The sequence below is a fragment of the Enoplosus armatus genome, chromosome 5, assembly GCF_043641665.1.
Source record: "Enoplosus armatus isolate fEnoArm2 chromosome 5, fEnoArm2.hap1, whole genome shotgun sequence".
Lineage (NCBI taxonomy): Eukaryota > Metazoa > Chordata > Actinopteri > Centrarchiformes > Enoplosidae > Enoplosus > Enoplosus armatus.
In genome coordinates this window covers 13916815-13931539 of record NC_092184.1, presented here as the reverse complement: position 1 = coordinate 13931539, position 14725 = coordinate 13916815, and the positions used below count along the sequence as shown (strand labels likewise).

The 14725-nt window shown below is 42.3% G+C and overlaps 1 protein-coding gene across 1 annotated transcript; it reads right to left on the bottom strand.

The window, feature by feature from the left end:
* Positions 1 to 137: 137 nt before the first annotated feature.
* On the bottom strand, positions 138 to 9293 carry rtn2a (reticulon 2a). Its single transcript, XM_070906114.1, has 7 exons — positions 9264 to 9293; positions 5985 to 6192; positions 5559 to 5697; positions 3398 to 3467; positions 3252 to 3298; positions 2894 to 2952; positions 138 to 2059 (listed from the first exon to the last, which is right to left on the bottom strand). The coding sequence occupies exons 1-7, from the start codon at positions 9274 to 9276 to the stop codon at positions 1984 to 1986; spliced, it is 612 nt and encodes a 203-aa protein (XP_070762215.1). The 5' UTR covers positions 9277 to 9293; the 3' UTR covers positions 138 to 1983.
* Between the last annotated feature and the right edge of the window lie 5432 nt (positions 9294 to 14725).

Here is a 14725-nt window from a genome sequence, read left to right as displayed (position 1 = left end):
AATCTACCTGAAAATATATTTGAAAAAGTCACACTATACGCTTGTTTTATCTTTTCAGTGTGTTTATTTTTCCAAGATTAAAACTCTAGTTATTTTCAAGAATACAAAATAATCAGTGTACTACTATAATGCATGTATTGTGTTAAATTAAATTAACTAAAAGTTACTTTGGATTGAATCGATCTTTCATCCACACAGCAAACATAAAAACCATTAGATTGACAGATTAACAGCAGTTTTGTTTAAATATGATTGAACAAGACAGGTCTCAGCGAATGAACCTTTTTGTGTATGCCAAGCTGTGTGGATATTTAAAGAAACGAGTGCCTTTAATTGCATTGCCATCTTCATTTTCTTTGCTGGAGTTCAAGACAAAAGCTTCATTTGTGTTAGTACAGAAAACTGCAACAGGAGGCCAGCGTGTGTGCAGCTACTGTAGGTCCAATACTAAGCAGCATGTGACGTCTGACGCTAAGCGGCCATCATGTTTGGGTTTCACGGATCAGGGTTGTTAACATAATGCTCTGAATGCAGCACACAGGTAAATGATGCAATAATAAGGCATTGGGACAGACACATTTTTGTGAGAGCTTTAAAAGCGAGCACTAAAGGGAAACATGGACTTATATCCTGAATACTTTTATTATTCCTAAAATGGATCTACTTACAATTCTGTATAAGATACCTTGTCATGGCACACATGTACTATCACACAAGTATTGTACACGTTACAAAACACCATTCTCAGGAAGGCAATGGTCAGGTAATGAGAAGTGGTTTGTTTGGGAGGAGAAGTGGCTGTAAGCTGTTGTCAGCGGTTGTAAGTACTGTGAATCAGATCATGCACTATAACCTGCAGTTAGAAAGGCACCTGCTGTATTTCACTCCCACAGTCCTTCACATCACATTACGAGCTCAGAGAGGCAATCTATCCGAGAGCACTTTTTGTATCATCAATCCATCCGATCCTAAAATAAATGAACACTGACACATTCTGATGCTCCGTCAATGAGGAACTTCCTGTCAAGTGATTTCATTCTATTTGATGATACATCTTACATTATTGATCTTGTAGCAGAAGAATCTATCTCTATCTCTCTGAATATTATGTTTCAGCCTCCCATTTACATCAATGAATGGGGTAAAGCAGCACCCAGTGGTGTACAGTAAGCAATGAAGTAACATGAGAAGACAACCAGGAAAAAACAACAACCCCAAACTCAAATGATCCGTGCGAAGGAAAGTGGATGCCTGCGTGTGGATGAGAAGAAACAGAAAGTTTTGGAAAATAAAGAACAAATGTGACTTTAATTGCTTTTAGGTTTCATTTCAGCAAGCTGTATGTCAGGAATTACACACACACACAAACACACTCATACTTGCATACACACAGATAAACTGTCATGAGAATGAATATGCATTCAGAAAAGTGCATGTGCTGACACATGCATCCTTAATTGCCAGTTTTATGCTGCCATGAATAATGATGACCCCCTGTTTTTGTCCCCTCACTTCAATCACCTTAACAACTGACTTCCCTCTTCTCAGGCGAGTAGCTGTCGGTGTGGGAACTTCCCATTCCTGGTCTTACTACCTCATTTGGACTACAGCTCTCAACCACCTAAGACACTTCTCTTAAAAACAGTGAACACTTCCGAGGATGGTCACGTACGACAAGCTGTGTCGATGAATCTTTCCAGCTCTGACGTCAGCAGCAAGTGTCTCATCCAGGATTCATATACCTTGATTTCACCTTAAGTTTAAACCCAAACCCCTAACCTCTAACCCCATAATTTAGATACAGGTAGAGTATAAAGTACCATGCGTGATCCACATCATTGTCCGTATAAGTAACCTCCCTTCCCTTCCTCCGTCTTTGGAGCTCCGTTTCTCTGGAGCTCTGAGCACAGACTGCTGGGTAAGACATCTGAGTGACAGCCTGTAACTCTGGGAGCTTTTCTTTAAGTTCTTGTCCATCAGTGTTTACTGGGTTTTGGGTTTGGCGCCACCGGGAGTTGGGTCAGGAGGAGGGCCACCACCCTGGGCGAGTCTTTGAAAACTGTGAAAGAGCAATAGAAGAGTAGTTAGTACTTGTACAGGTCGACACTTTGATTTAGGGTCTGTCCCAATACCTACATTGTGCCATCAGGTAGCTGTGTGAAACATTACACAGTACACTTAACCCACACTTGATGCACACTTATCTTAATACTGCTTCCAGGCAATATTTAAAGTCCAGTTGTTGGCAGTATTGAGCCCCAACTGTTTCTATGACCAACAATAATCAACAAACATGAAGAAGTTGACTAGTATATATTAAAAATATTATTATTTCAGCCCAAACACTACTACTAAATGTCTTGTGAATTAAACCAGTTTACTCACAAGTCCAGGAGGCGGGGGAAACGGTGAATGAGGGTTTATTTTAAGTTATAGATCACAACACCAGGGCAAGTAAATCTTATCTAAGATATTACATCTCAGTCCGGTCCATTACTGATTTGATGTTCTATTAAAGCGGTGTTACGAGATATCACCAGCTACCACAGTGAAAGTTTGTTTCGATCTAAATTTGCCGACTTTTCTATATCTTACTGGCAATACATTGTGGCACTTCTTCACCCATGCACACTCAAAACTGCCTTAGAGCACTATCACCTGCTGTGAATAATAAAAACATACTGCATGTACCTGAATTCAAGCACTTAAAGAAAGAATAATAGCAAATAAGAGCTTAACCTTAGTGTAGTCCACCTAATGTATACCACACTATTCAAAATGTACTTTAACTATTGTAAGAACTTCAATAAACAGAGCTTATGTACACAGTAGCAAAATACCAGTAGACCTGTGTTGATGACAACATTGTGCCAGAAGATGGCGCCATACTCACGTGTCCTTTACGTTGTCAATGTGGGCCTGGATTTTTGCAATGGAGCTGCCCACCTGCTCCTGTGAAATAACAGAGACACAGACAAATACATGTTTATGGATATGGAAATAAAGGGACAGTTAGAGTGACAGTGTAAATTTTCACTTAAATATTGTAGATGTATATATTTTAGTTTTATATATTTATTTGTACATACTGCTCATTTCTAAATTCATGCTAAATCTATGCTAAATTTATGCTACTTTTCTACTCTTGAATGGGAGCACCTGTAACTTGTATAATTTCCCCCCCGGGGATCAATTAAGTATTTCTGATTCTGATCTGATTCTGATAAAGAATGAATTAAGAGAGTTATTACCTGGCGTTGTCTGTAGAAAAGTGGCAGAGAAAAGAGAGCGATCACACCTGAAGACGAAAGAAGACGGAAAAGTAGAGGAGTTAACGTGACAGGCAAACAGTATGTTAATATATTCCATATTTCCAGCTGTAATGTCTGTTTCTTACCGATGATGAGCACAGTAAGGCCATTGCACAAAGCTCCCAGATATGTCACAAGGTACATCAGGACCAGGAGCTGAGACCAAGATAGAGGGAGAGAGAGTTAGTTTAACTCCCATCACAGATGCATGCAGATGTCCAGAAAACCCTCCAGCACCGCTGTGTGCTTTTAATTTCATTCTGTTAGAAAGCAGTCAATCACGCTGCAGTACTGCAGAATTCCCTGCACTGTATTATATCCATCACATGACTCAATAAAATGATCCATACTGACATCATTTTCTCCTCCATGAAGAAAAAGAAAGAGCACCGAGTACGAGGCTCCCAATATGGGTCTCCGTGTTTCCCCTTATATCCCACAGTGCGACGGCGCCATGCATGGGATCCAGTGTTGCCCTGATATGGGACACCCCTGTCTCAGATGGAAAGAGATTCCAGCTTAACCCGGGGCGTCTCTGCGTACCTCCTCCTGTGTGTCATGTCACATACCGGCCAGGTCAGGGTTGAGATGGGGAGGTCCTGGGGTTTAGGGGCTGAGTCAGCTCACACTGACTCACCATTTACTGTAAATGTGTTAAGTCTGTCTGGTCTCAAACTGCTGCTGTTAATGACTTCAACGTCATAATCACATCAGGGATGAACTGACCTGATTTCTTTGCTGATAGTTGATATGAAGTATATTTATATGGACGTTTCAGCTGATAATGACACAAAATTATATTCCAATACCACCGGTGAAGTGTACTTACTATGCTGTAACAGCGATGGTTGGTACTGATGTGTAGTGAATGCTGCATGAATAGCACCTGCCCTGATTTAGTAAGAAACACACAATCCAAGTGTCTGTCATTAGCACAAATTACTTAAAAAGTAAAACTCATGTACATGTATGTATCATATTTGGTATTTTGGAAATATATTTTCATTACTATACTATATTTCTTTGATGCAGATTTTTTTTTGTCCATAAGAGGATCCTTCAAAGTTTTGCACAGTCAATTTAAACACCACCTTTAGACTAGAAATGTTCGGAGAGTTGTATGAACTTCTTCCATTACAAAACTGGCAAGAAATTGTCACATTTAAATCACATTGTGACTCACATTGTTAAAATGATTCCTGACATAATATATTAATGATGTTTTATTAGGATTAGTGTGAAAATATACTGTTTCTATTGATTCTGATATTGACATGATGACTTTTGTGCCTTTACATTGCATTATTATAAACCCTTTATGAGGTTTGTGCACAGTGTGCCAACATTTAATGAATATGCACCGTTACTACTGTGCACATACATATTAGCATTGTTTTATCTATTCACTTTAAGAAAACATTATTTGTGTGTACCATATAAAACATGTACAATGTCCTTTAATACTCCTGGCATGTCCTACTGTATATCATGCTCAGCATTATGACAATACATTCATGTGGCAGATGCTTTTGTCCAATTTCGGGTTATTTTTTGTCTACTTCAACATGTGGACATGAGGAGCCAGAGATGGAACAAGAAATACTAAGATTAATAGCCGCCTCCATCTCCCACCTGAGCTACAGCCACCATCTAATCATTTTGAAGAAATCCACCATGTCTTTGTGTTTATTATTGGCTATTTCTCAACTACAGTACCTTATGAATTAGATTCCAGAGAAACAACATTAACTGACTGCGGCAACATACATGAATGATGAGATACATTACAGATTTATTTAGTCTTGATAAACATTAACAAAATGCTTTGGCTGGATAAAAGGCATAGATGAGAAAAGCGATGCCGAGTGCCTCCTTTTTACGCTGTTAGTACCAATTCAAACTAATTTGAAAGGAACTGAATGCTTTTCACATGATTACCAAAAATATGTAATTGGGGCTGGCAGTTGCCGTCAGTGATATTGCCCTAATTTAGTCTTCAGCTCTGAGCTAGCATAATGAGAGAGATGGTTGGCATGGCGATGCTGTTATCTCCAGTGGAAGATGATGGAGCAAAATGAAAGAATGTAGAGACGGACTGATGTCTGGGTTAATGAGGGGGAGAGGTTCTGGAGAGGGTGAAGCAAATCTTTGAGGACGGGTCATTAAGAAGCACGCACGCACGCACGCACCCGCACACACACACACACACACACACCAAGAAAAACTAACTTAATTTGCTTAGCTCACCTTGATGGACTCAAAGAGGTTTCCAACAAAAAAGAGTCCCTTCAGAGTGTCAACAGCAGACAGAGCCATGACGATGGCTTTCTGCATGTAGACGTCAGCCTCGTCTCCACTGAAACTGATGTCCATGTCCAAGTACGACCTTAGAGACAAAAAGAGGATATGAGGTGAAGAAAAAGATAGAGACTGAAGACAAGCACACATACACTGACACAGCATGCTGCTTATTACTACAAGCCTTGTTTTTACAATGACATAACCCCAGCTATGCTAATTGAAACAGCCCACAAAATTCGAGTGGAAATGCTTTTGGCTGAATGAACTCTGGTGCTTGTTTTGGAAAACATTTATTCACTGTGACTGAATGAGGTGAATCCACCTTTGTGTTGTGTAATTTTTCTTGCCCCATGCTTTTCCATAGCATCTTACTTGAAGGGGTGTTGTCCATCGCCCCAGTTGAGGATGTGGAGGAGTTGGTAGTAGATGCGCACTGAGATGGTGAAGCACATGACAGCCAGGGAGACTGTGGAGACCACAGTGATGATGCTGAGCTGGAACAGGGACAGCAGGCCGACCACTAACCCTGTTAGCACCATGCCTGTTCGCTCCGTGTCCTTCCAGTAGATCAGGTCCATTACTGAGAGACAAGGAGAGTGGAGGGAGGAAAAGGAGGGGGCAGAGAGAAGAAGACAAGAAGGTGAAAAAAATAACAAGGAGCGGGTCATAGCGATGTAGGTAAAATGATTCAGAGGTCTTGAACCAGTCTATAGAAATGTTTACATACAGTTGGTGCTGTATCAATCACCAATAGTCTCAGAAAAAAATGTGTGTAAAGCAGGAGGTTTTCTAGCTGCACACAGCTGACAGCGTTGTGAGTTACTGCATCCTTCCTGGTTTTCACAGAGCAGCTGCAGCCTCACTCAGCCTCAAGCCTTTCCAAAAGGTCTTTAATTTTTTTTCGGGGGAACTAGTGAGAGGAAGAGTGGCAGGAAGATACAGTAGTTGCGACATGGGGATAGGAAGTGGGGGGAGAGAGGCCAGAGAAGTGGAAGGGGTAGACATGAGGCAGAGAGGGATTTCCAGCCTCCGGCATGAGAGAACACAAGCAGCAGCTACGAGGACACGTCAGGCTCCGGCTCGGGCTAAATTTAGCCCTCACATGAAAGAGGGAGGCAAGTGGTCGAGCAGAATTTAAATGCAGCCTTTCACAGCACCTGCCGATGGACGTCAGGCCGTCATCAGCCCCTTTTCCACACCCTGTTGGTGTCACCCGGCAACAGCTGCTGTGGAGACTGAGGCATCTGTAGGGTAATGCTTTACAAAAAGTGGACAACCATGAAACTAAAAACTATAGCACACAGGCCATTGTAAAAGCAGTGTTTATGTGTTGTGTAATTACAGGGTATGTTGTGTGGTGCAGCACTGTCAGACAGGCATCGCTCTTTGTGCTTGTCATAAATGCTAAGCCTCAGCATTAGAATAAAGGGAAGCCTCTTTGAATAGAGTGCACTGACAGCAGGTGGGTTATTTATAAGCATCACTGCACACAATTAATACCCATGATGCCCCTGGAACACACCTGTGCAATGTGTTTGTTTGTGTTGCTGTCATTCTGGGACAGAGTTACTCAGCACATGGTGTCAGAGCAGGCGACTCATTTAATAACAACGATAGAAAGAAACCAACACTGGAGTACTGAAAGCATCCAATCTATGGACAATGTCTATGCTAAACAAAGGACACTAGAGACACTATTATATTTAAAAACATGGTCACTGTACTGTACTACAGAACTACCCACACATTTATCCTTTACTCACCCAGGAGTTTTTAAACCCACTGTGATGGAGCAACTATTCAGCAGCAGTGCAGGAGACATGTAAGAAATGAGACACCTACGGCATTGATGGAGTCTTCGGAGTTTATTTTAAAGGAATAGTTCAACATTTTGGGAAATATGGTGCGAGTTAGATGACAAGATTGATACCACTCTCTTATTCTTGGGTAAATATACAGCTACAGAGAGCAGCCGGTCAACTTAGCTTAGCATAAAGACTAGAAACACGGGGAAACAGCTAGCCTAGCTCTGTCCAAATGTAAAAGAATGCAACTACCAGCACCTTTTAAGCTCACTAATTAACACATTGTGTCCTACTTGTTTGAATGTAAAAATGTCGGGTGGGGTTATGTTTCTTGGCCGGGCGCAGTGACTTCCTGGAGTCTCCACTGGTTGCCTGACAAACCGTCTTAACACTAGTTTTTGTAATAATGAAACAAACCTGATTGCATCTTAAGTAGTGAACTTTACCGGTGCTTGTAGGTCTATTTTGTTTTTATTTTTGGACAGAGTGAGGTTAGCTGTTTCCCCCTGTTTCAAGTCTATATGCTAAGCTAAGCTAACTGGCTGCTTGCTCCAGTTACAAACATGTGAGTGATATCAATCTTCTATCTAAACTAACTCTCAGCCAGAAAGCAAATAAGCATATTTCCCAAAATGTCCATTTCTTTAAACCCAACACAAACTGTCACATCATAAACTGGCGTTATCTACAACTTGGGGGAGAAAACATGCAACTTATATTCTATAACACTTTTGTATTGTTGGATGTAATAAACGGGGGGAGGACTTCTTTCTTCTATTGCCATCTATCTCTTACCTCAACTAAATCTGTTGTACTAACATTCATTTACTTCAAGAGTACTTCATGTGTCAGCAGATATGATTATACAGCTAAATAGGTGAGTAGTAATTGCCTCTAATCAGGAGGCAATTACTTCTACACTATCCATCACACTTCAACTGCTAGGATACAATATGAGGACATTCTCTATACCACAATAACGCAATCCAAACCAGCAGAATTTATCTTAGTGTACTAATTGTTTGACAAATTATATAAATGAGCATTGAGGTAGTGATGATGATGATGCACGAAGGAATCAATGATAATCCAATCAAGCAACCAATTAACCAACCAGCCAATTAACCAATAAGAACATAAATCGCGTGGTTCATTCACACTTTATGTCAAGCCAGCCTGACATCACCTCATTTTAACATCAACATCCATTTCACTTGACCCAGGTCATGTCAGCTTAATCACTTGTGTCCTGGAAATCTCATAGTACTACAGTCTGAGATGTCTCCGTCCCTGCCAGCTCATCAGCCTAATGAGGAAACGCTAAAATGTAAGAGAACCCAGCTGGCAAAGTTATTACACACTACAACCATAACAAAATCTGCAAAAAGCATACCACAACGGGACAGTTTGAACTGGCTGCCGCTAATTTAAATTACGGCCACTGTTACGGAGTCCACCCTGCTACATCTGAGCAGCTCATCAGTTAAAAGCAGAAACACTCCTCCAGCTGACGGAAGCTGCCGTCTCCAGAGACTCGGCTTATTAAATGATCAAAGAGAAGCGAGAAATCCGCTCAATTCCCACCTTCAGTCCCCTGATAGTCCGGCTTTCTCACCAAAGTCACAGAGCTCAACAGTCCGCTACTGAAGACTATAAGTGGTTTCCACCCCTTTACACTTGAATGTATAGCTTTCTTCTGCCTTCTCTCTTCACTCTGATCAAACACGGTTCTTTGCAGTAGCTGGCTGTCAGCTCACGACTGTAAACAAATACCTAAACATCGTCTACATAGCTGGACTCTGCGGTCTCAAATGATCCTCTTTTCACTTTAAGCCAAGGGTCTCACCTTTACTGGCCATTTTGGTTGCCGCTCCAGTGTTTCCCCTCACACCCTCTGTCCCTCTATCTGTCCCGCTGTGCTCCCCTCGTCCCTCTGAGCTGTTTTTGGCCACCCCCTGCTCACTCAGCAGTCCAAAGGCCGGACGGCCCAAAATAATTTTGTTTGCAGCACCACCCACCACTCTTCAAGACTCCAAGAGCTTCACACAAAGAGATGATTCACAACACGATACTCTCAAAATCACTATATCTTCTTCCTTAAAGCAAAACTTCATTCTGACGCAGTATGAATTTATGGTATTCCTTTGAACTCAAGTTATATAGATTTGTGTTCATATCCACGTGTCATCTAACACCTGAAACAGGAGAACAAGGGTTTAGTTTAGTCATGTCACCAAGCCGTCTCATACCTTTGCCATTTCTATGCTACTAATACATAGATGAGCGGCTTCATTTGCTGAGGATGAGTTCACTTTTTCTAGTAAATAAAGCTTATTTCATAGTAAAAACTCCAAAGAGGAGGTTTGTATGCTTGGCAATGAAGTAACATCCAGATAATCAGACAGATTTGCTATTTCGTTTCACTGCATTATCACTTATTCACTGTTTTTGAATCGCTGGAAGAATTGGAGATGCTGGTAGTGACTGAAAGTAATTGTTGCTCTTATCGGTAGATTTGAACTTACTTGATCTGTTTATGTCAACTTTAAGACACTAGTATGCAGATAACTGCTGAAACACATGCATTTAGGTTAAAACACAAATTCCTTGCATCAAGTAGGGTTTAGCATAATTTAAAATGTTTTGATATGAGTGCCAATATGACGCGTGAGTTTCAATAGCAAATGCTACCTCTATACTTCTATAAAACACCTTTGTTCCTTTTCAGCTTTACAAATGTTAAAAGTTGTCTAGACACAATCAGCTGTGCAAGAACTCAAACTATGATTCAGAATCGGTTTGATCAAAGAATAAGTTTAATCTGACCACACATTCAATGTCAGCTTTAGATATGTTTCCGGTACTCGGTGCTAGAGACACGAAAAAAAGCTGAGGTTTGACATGCAACCCCTAAAACAAGTAATAAAACCAGAAGAAATATGATCTTCCAATAGATGCATGTGTGCTATTTATTCAGGACACCCTAAACTCTGTCATCAGCCCGACCGCACATTCATCAACGGTCTGAGGGTTTACTGCCCCCCCACATCCACTAAAATAAGACTCCACTCTGACTGAGGGTCCACTTAAAATGCCATCAAGCTGGAAGACAATGTGTTATCTCTCGTTCTCTCTTTCTACCTCTCTCTGTCTCACTCACTCCTAAAGTGCCAACAAACTCTCAAAAAACCTGCATACAAAGACTGCACACCCACACCCACACCCACACACACACACACACCTGTCTCTTTTTCTCTGTATGTGTGTCAAACAGTGACACACTCTCATCAGCGGTGATTGTGTGCCAGTCCAAAAAGTAAGCGAATGCCAGGAATGCTTTCCCCACAATTAGCCAATCATTCCTGAAATCCCAAGAGAGGGTTACCATGGAGACACAATGAACAGCCAGGACTTCCGGCGGCGGGGGGGGGGGGGGATTACTCTTTGTCTGCCTGCTCTTGAAGGTCCATTCTGGAAACGAAATCTGATATTTTCTTTATTTAAAGTATCGATTAACGCGCTCAATGAAAGGATCTCGCTCAGCAACAAGATGAATACAGAGAGATTGGAGGGCGGTGGAAGGACGGCAGTCAGAAGAATGAGAACATTTCAAAGATATAGATGTGAATCTTGTACCTGCTATGTGGGTGCATACTGTCGGGTCCTCTGATAGGTTAAGTGCTGAAAACCAGTGATCGCTGACCAGCTGTTCCTGAGAGTTTCGACTGATGGAAACTGGCGACAAGGACGCCGGGCCTCTGGGTCGCATAGATGTGAGCAGCTTGACTGAAATGGTTTCCCTGGTGATGGGGGACTCTGGCTGGGGGGTTGGTGAGGCTGCTGCTGTCGGGAAACAGAAGATGATGTCACTATCATGATGACATCACCCCTTACTTGTTGCAAATGCTCAGCTTGAGCTATTGACAAAAGATATTGAATTATATTTTCAAAGCCACAGTGTGCCACAGTACTTGAACTGCAACATTTATGTTGTGGTTCCAGATTTCTTACTTTTTACATGTTTACAACTTAGTAAGTGAGTTATTAGTGACAATCTACAATGTCTGTTGCAATAATTTAAGACTTTGATATTGTCAAGACCTGGAAAATAAGAACATTCAGATGGTATGACATCTAAATAATTACTACATTACTATATTTACGACACATCAAGGTCATAAAATGTCTCTAGGTCCTTTTCCGAGTCAAAGACATTTAAGATCATCATAAGTCCGACTATATAACCAGCTTCTGGCATATCGTGGTTTGACACTCACGATCGCAGACAGGGAGGTGACCTTAGGAAGAATAAACCAGCGGCAAGAAGGAGAGTGAACACTCTCTACCTTCACTACAGGATTTAAATCTGGGAAGCATCTCCTGCATTAACTGAGCCCAACCAGATACCTGCCGGACCAACAGGTGAACTATTGGGTATGCTGAAATGATGACACCTCTTGACACTCCTGAACATTGCTAACAGCCATTTAAACTAAGTGTTAACATATAAAATGAAGCACAGTCCTGCAGCCCAATGGCCTGTTTGTCCAAATCACGTGACAAGAGAGAGACATTTGAGAGGACCATGTTTAACTATGTTGACAGCCAGAACCAATGGCAGCCCAGTGAGAGTTGTGTTGGGGCATCATGAGCATTCCCAGTGACTGCGTCTTTTAGTCTTCACCACTGAATAAAACAACCACTTCACACATCCCTCCTGTTTCTCACCCTGAAGCATCTGTGAGGAGCTCTGACGCTGGGAAGACGGGGACGAAGAGGGAGGCTGGTCAGTCTGGGTCAGACTGCTCGGAGTCTCATCTCTTTGGATTCCTGCGTCTCTCCCCTGAGTTTCTGGGTCCAGATTTAGATGAGAGGGTTGGATTGTAATAGTCTCAGTTTGTCTGCGCTGCTCCCTCCTCACCGCTGCACTCTCCTGCTCTCTCCTTTCTGATGCTTCCTCTTCTTCCTCTCGACTGAGGAAGGCTTGAGAGTCCCAGTCCACATCGGGGGAGTCCAACAGTGTTTCCAGGGTGTCCGTGCGGATCAAAGGAGTGCGGCTTCCCCGAGAGCCGCCCCTGCGCCGGTCACGGAGGTGTCGCGAGGCTCCCACGGCTTCGGGTTCGGCGATGGCAATGTAAGAGAAAGTCAGCTCGAAGGAGTTCTGACGCGGCGTGCCCCAGATGGACGGGGATGAAGCCAGTCCCTCGTCATCATCTGGATCTCCATCTCCCCCCTCCTCATCGTCGGACCACTCCCTGGCTGTTTGCAGCTCGCACATCTCGGACTCCTCATTTCCGCCTGAATGGAGACAAACACAAAGAAATGTGGTCAGACAGGGAAAGAAAAGAACTGTTCCCAGAGACTAAATGTAGACAAAAAATACACACTCTGAGCACAGGAGCGATTTACAACACTTAGCAGTTTATGCAATTACAGAGACTGCTGCTTACTGTGTGTATATTAGTTCAGTGTCATACAAGGAGAGTGATTTTGCTTAGATGAGTAAGATGAAAGCAGCCGTGGTGTCATTTGATGTCTGGGAGAAAGAAGGTGTGACATCTAAAGTGAATGAAACCCTCTTTGATAAGTGCATAAACATCTCTCCTTCAAAAATGTGGCTGTGACCAAATGTTCTCCTGTGTTTACCCGTGGATCTTCAGTTCTAGTGTTTTAGAGGTGTTCAGATGTATTCTTCTAATGTTAAGTTAAAAAGAAAGGCTTCAGGAAGCAGGAATCTCTTATTTATAAGTCTCTCTCTTATAAGTGTTGTGTGACAGAATTTCTCAGCGGATGGACAAAGTGTCTGCTCCGTACCATCGGTGCATGGAGGCGTTGAGTCTGGAGTGGACGCCACCGAGCCATATTCCTCTGGAAGAAAACAGTCAACATTTTACAAGAATCTGCTAGTAAACATGCTGAAGAAAAAACACTATCAGAAATATAAATGTGTTGTTTCTGTAAACCCACTCGTTCCAACATGTCACGTTCATCTTAACAGTGTCACTCTCAGAACAGTCTAACGTAAAATGATTAACCACATAAAAGCCCCAACAAACACTACAGTCCCTTGTTATGAGTCATTGAAGAAGTAACAACTGTAGACTCCTCATTGTATTTCACATTGAAATATTGGCAGCTAAGCTAATCAACAAATATTAACCTCTATACAAAATAACATCACATGCCACTAACATTAACACTATGTTTGTATCAAGTTCAGATCAAAGGAATGTGACGTTTTTAGTGGCATACTGTAGGTCAGTGAATATAGACTCATTTCCTTACAGAGCTAAACTGGCAGCAGTGAAGGCCTTCACTACATTAGATAGCCAGCATGACATTAGCTAATAAATCAACCCAGGCAGAGCAAGGAATGCAGCATGCAAAGAATCATAAATCACTTTAATTTCACTGTAGAGGACATCAGGTGAATATTTTGACAAAAAAGATAAAATAAAACACAGATATGAAAGCACAAAAGAAGCTTTTAGGGAGAAATAACTTGCATTCTTGACATGCCAGCCTGCAAAGCCTTCTTGTACACAACCACATAAACATCTGCAAATCAATAAGAGGCAACAACAAGGTCTCCTTCTGCACTGCATCCATCCATTCAGCCATGTGTTTATCAAAAGGTAGGAGCATGAGAGAGGAATGGAGAGTAGGCGGGGGGGGGCTAACACATACGTTGCTTACAGCAGTTAGCAAGAAAAGATGCTGAGCTGGAATATGTACATATAGACGATGGTAGAGCGAGATAAACAAATGCAGGAAACACAGGTGGAAACAGCAGAACAAAAGAGCAGACTCACGGCAGTGGGAGAATCCTAAAACCTGGCCCATACTCCATCAAGGCATCGCTGGGCCCATCCAGTCTGGAAGCCCCCCCCCCCTCCTCTGCTGCCGGCACTCACGTCCTGTGGATATACTCTCTCTTTTCTCTCTTCCTCCTCCTCCTCCTCCCTCTGTTTCTTGGTCGTCTGTTGAGCTGCGTCCTCCCGCTCTGTCACTCAGCAGCCCCGCCCTGCCTGCCTCACTCCACCATCCTCCCTTCTGCTCCCTCCTCTCTTCATCTCCTCTCTTGCATCGTTATGACTGCAGCGGTAGTCATGTATGCTACAGCGAAGGGAGAGAAGCATGAGTGTGTCCCTGTGTCTGTCTGAGCCTGTAGTCGTCTCCCATTCATAGCTAATCTGCCTCTCTCTCTCTCCCCCTCCCTCGTCATGTGATTTCATCTCAGGATCTTATAGGGGCAGGCTGTAAAAGGAGTAATAAGTCATTAATAATATATAGCGTGAGCATATACAA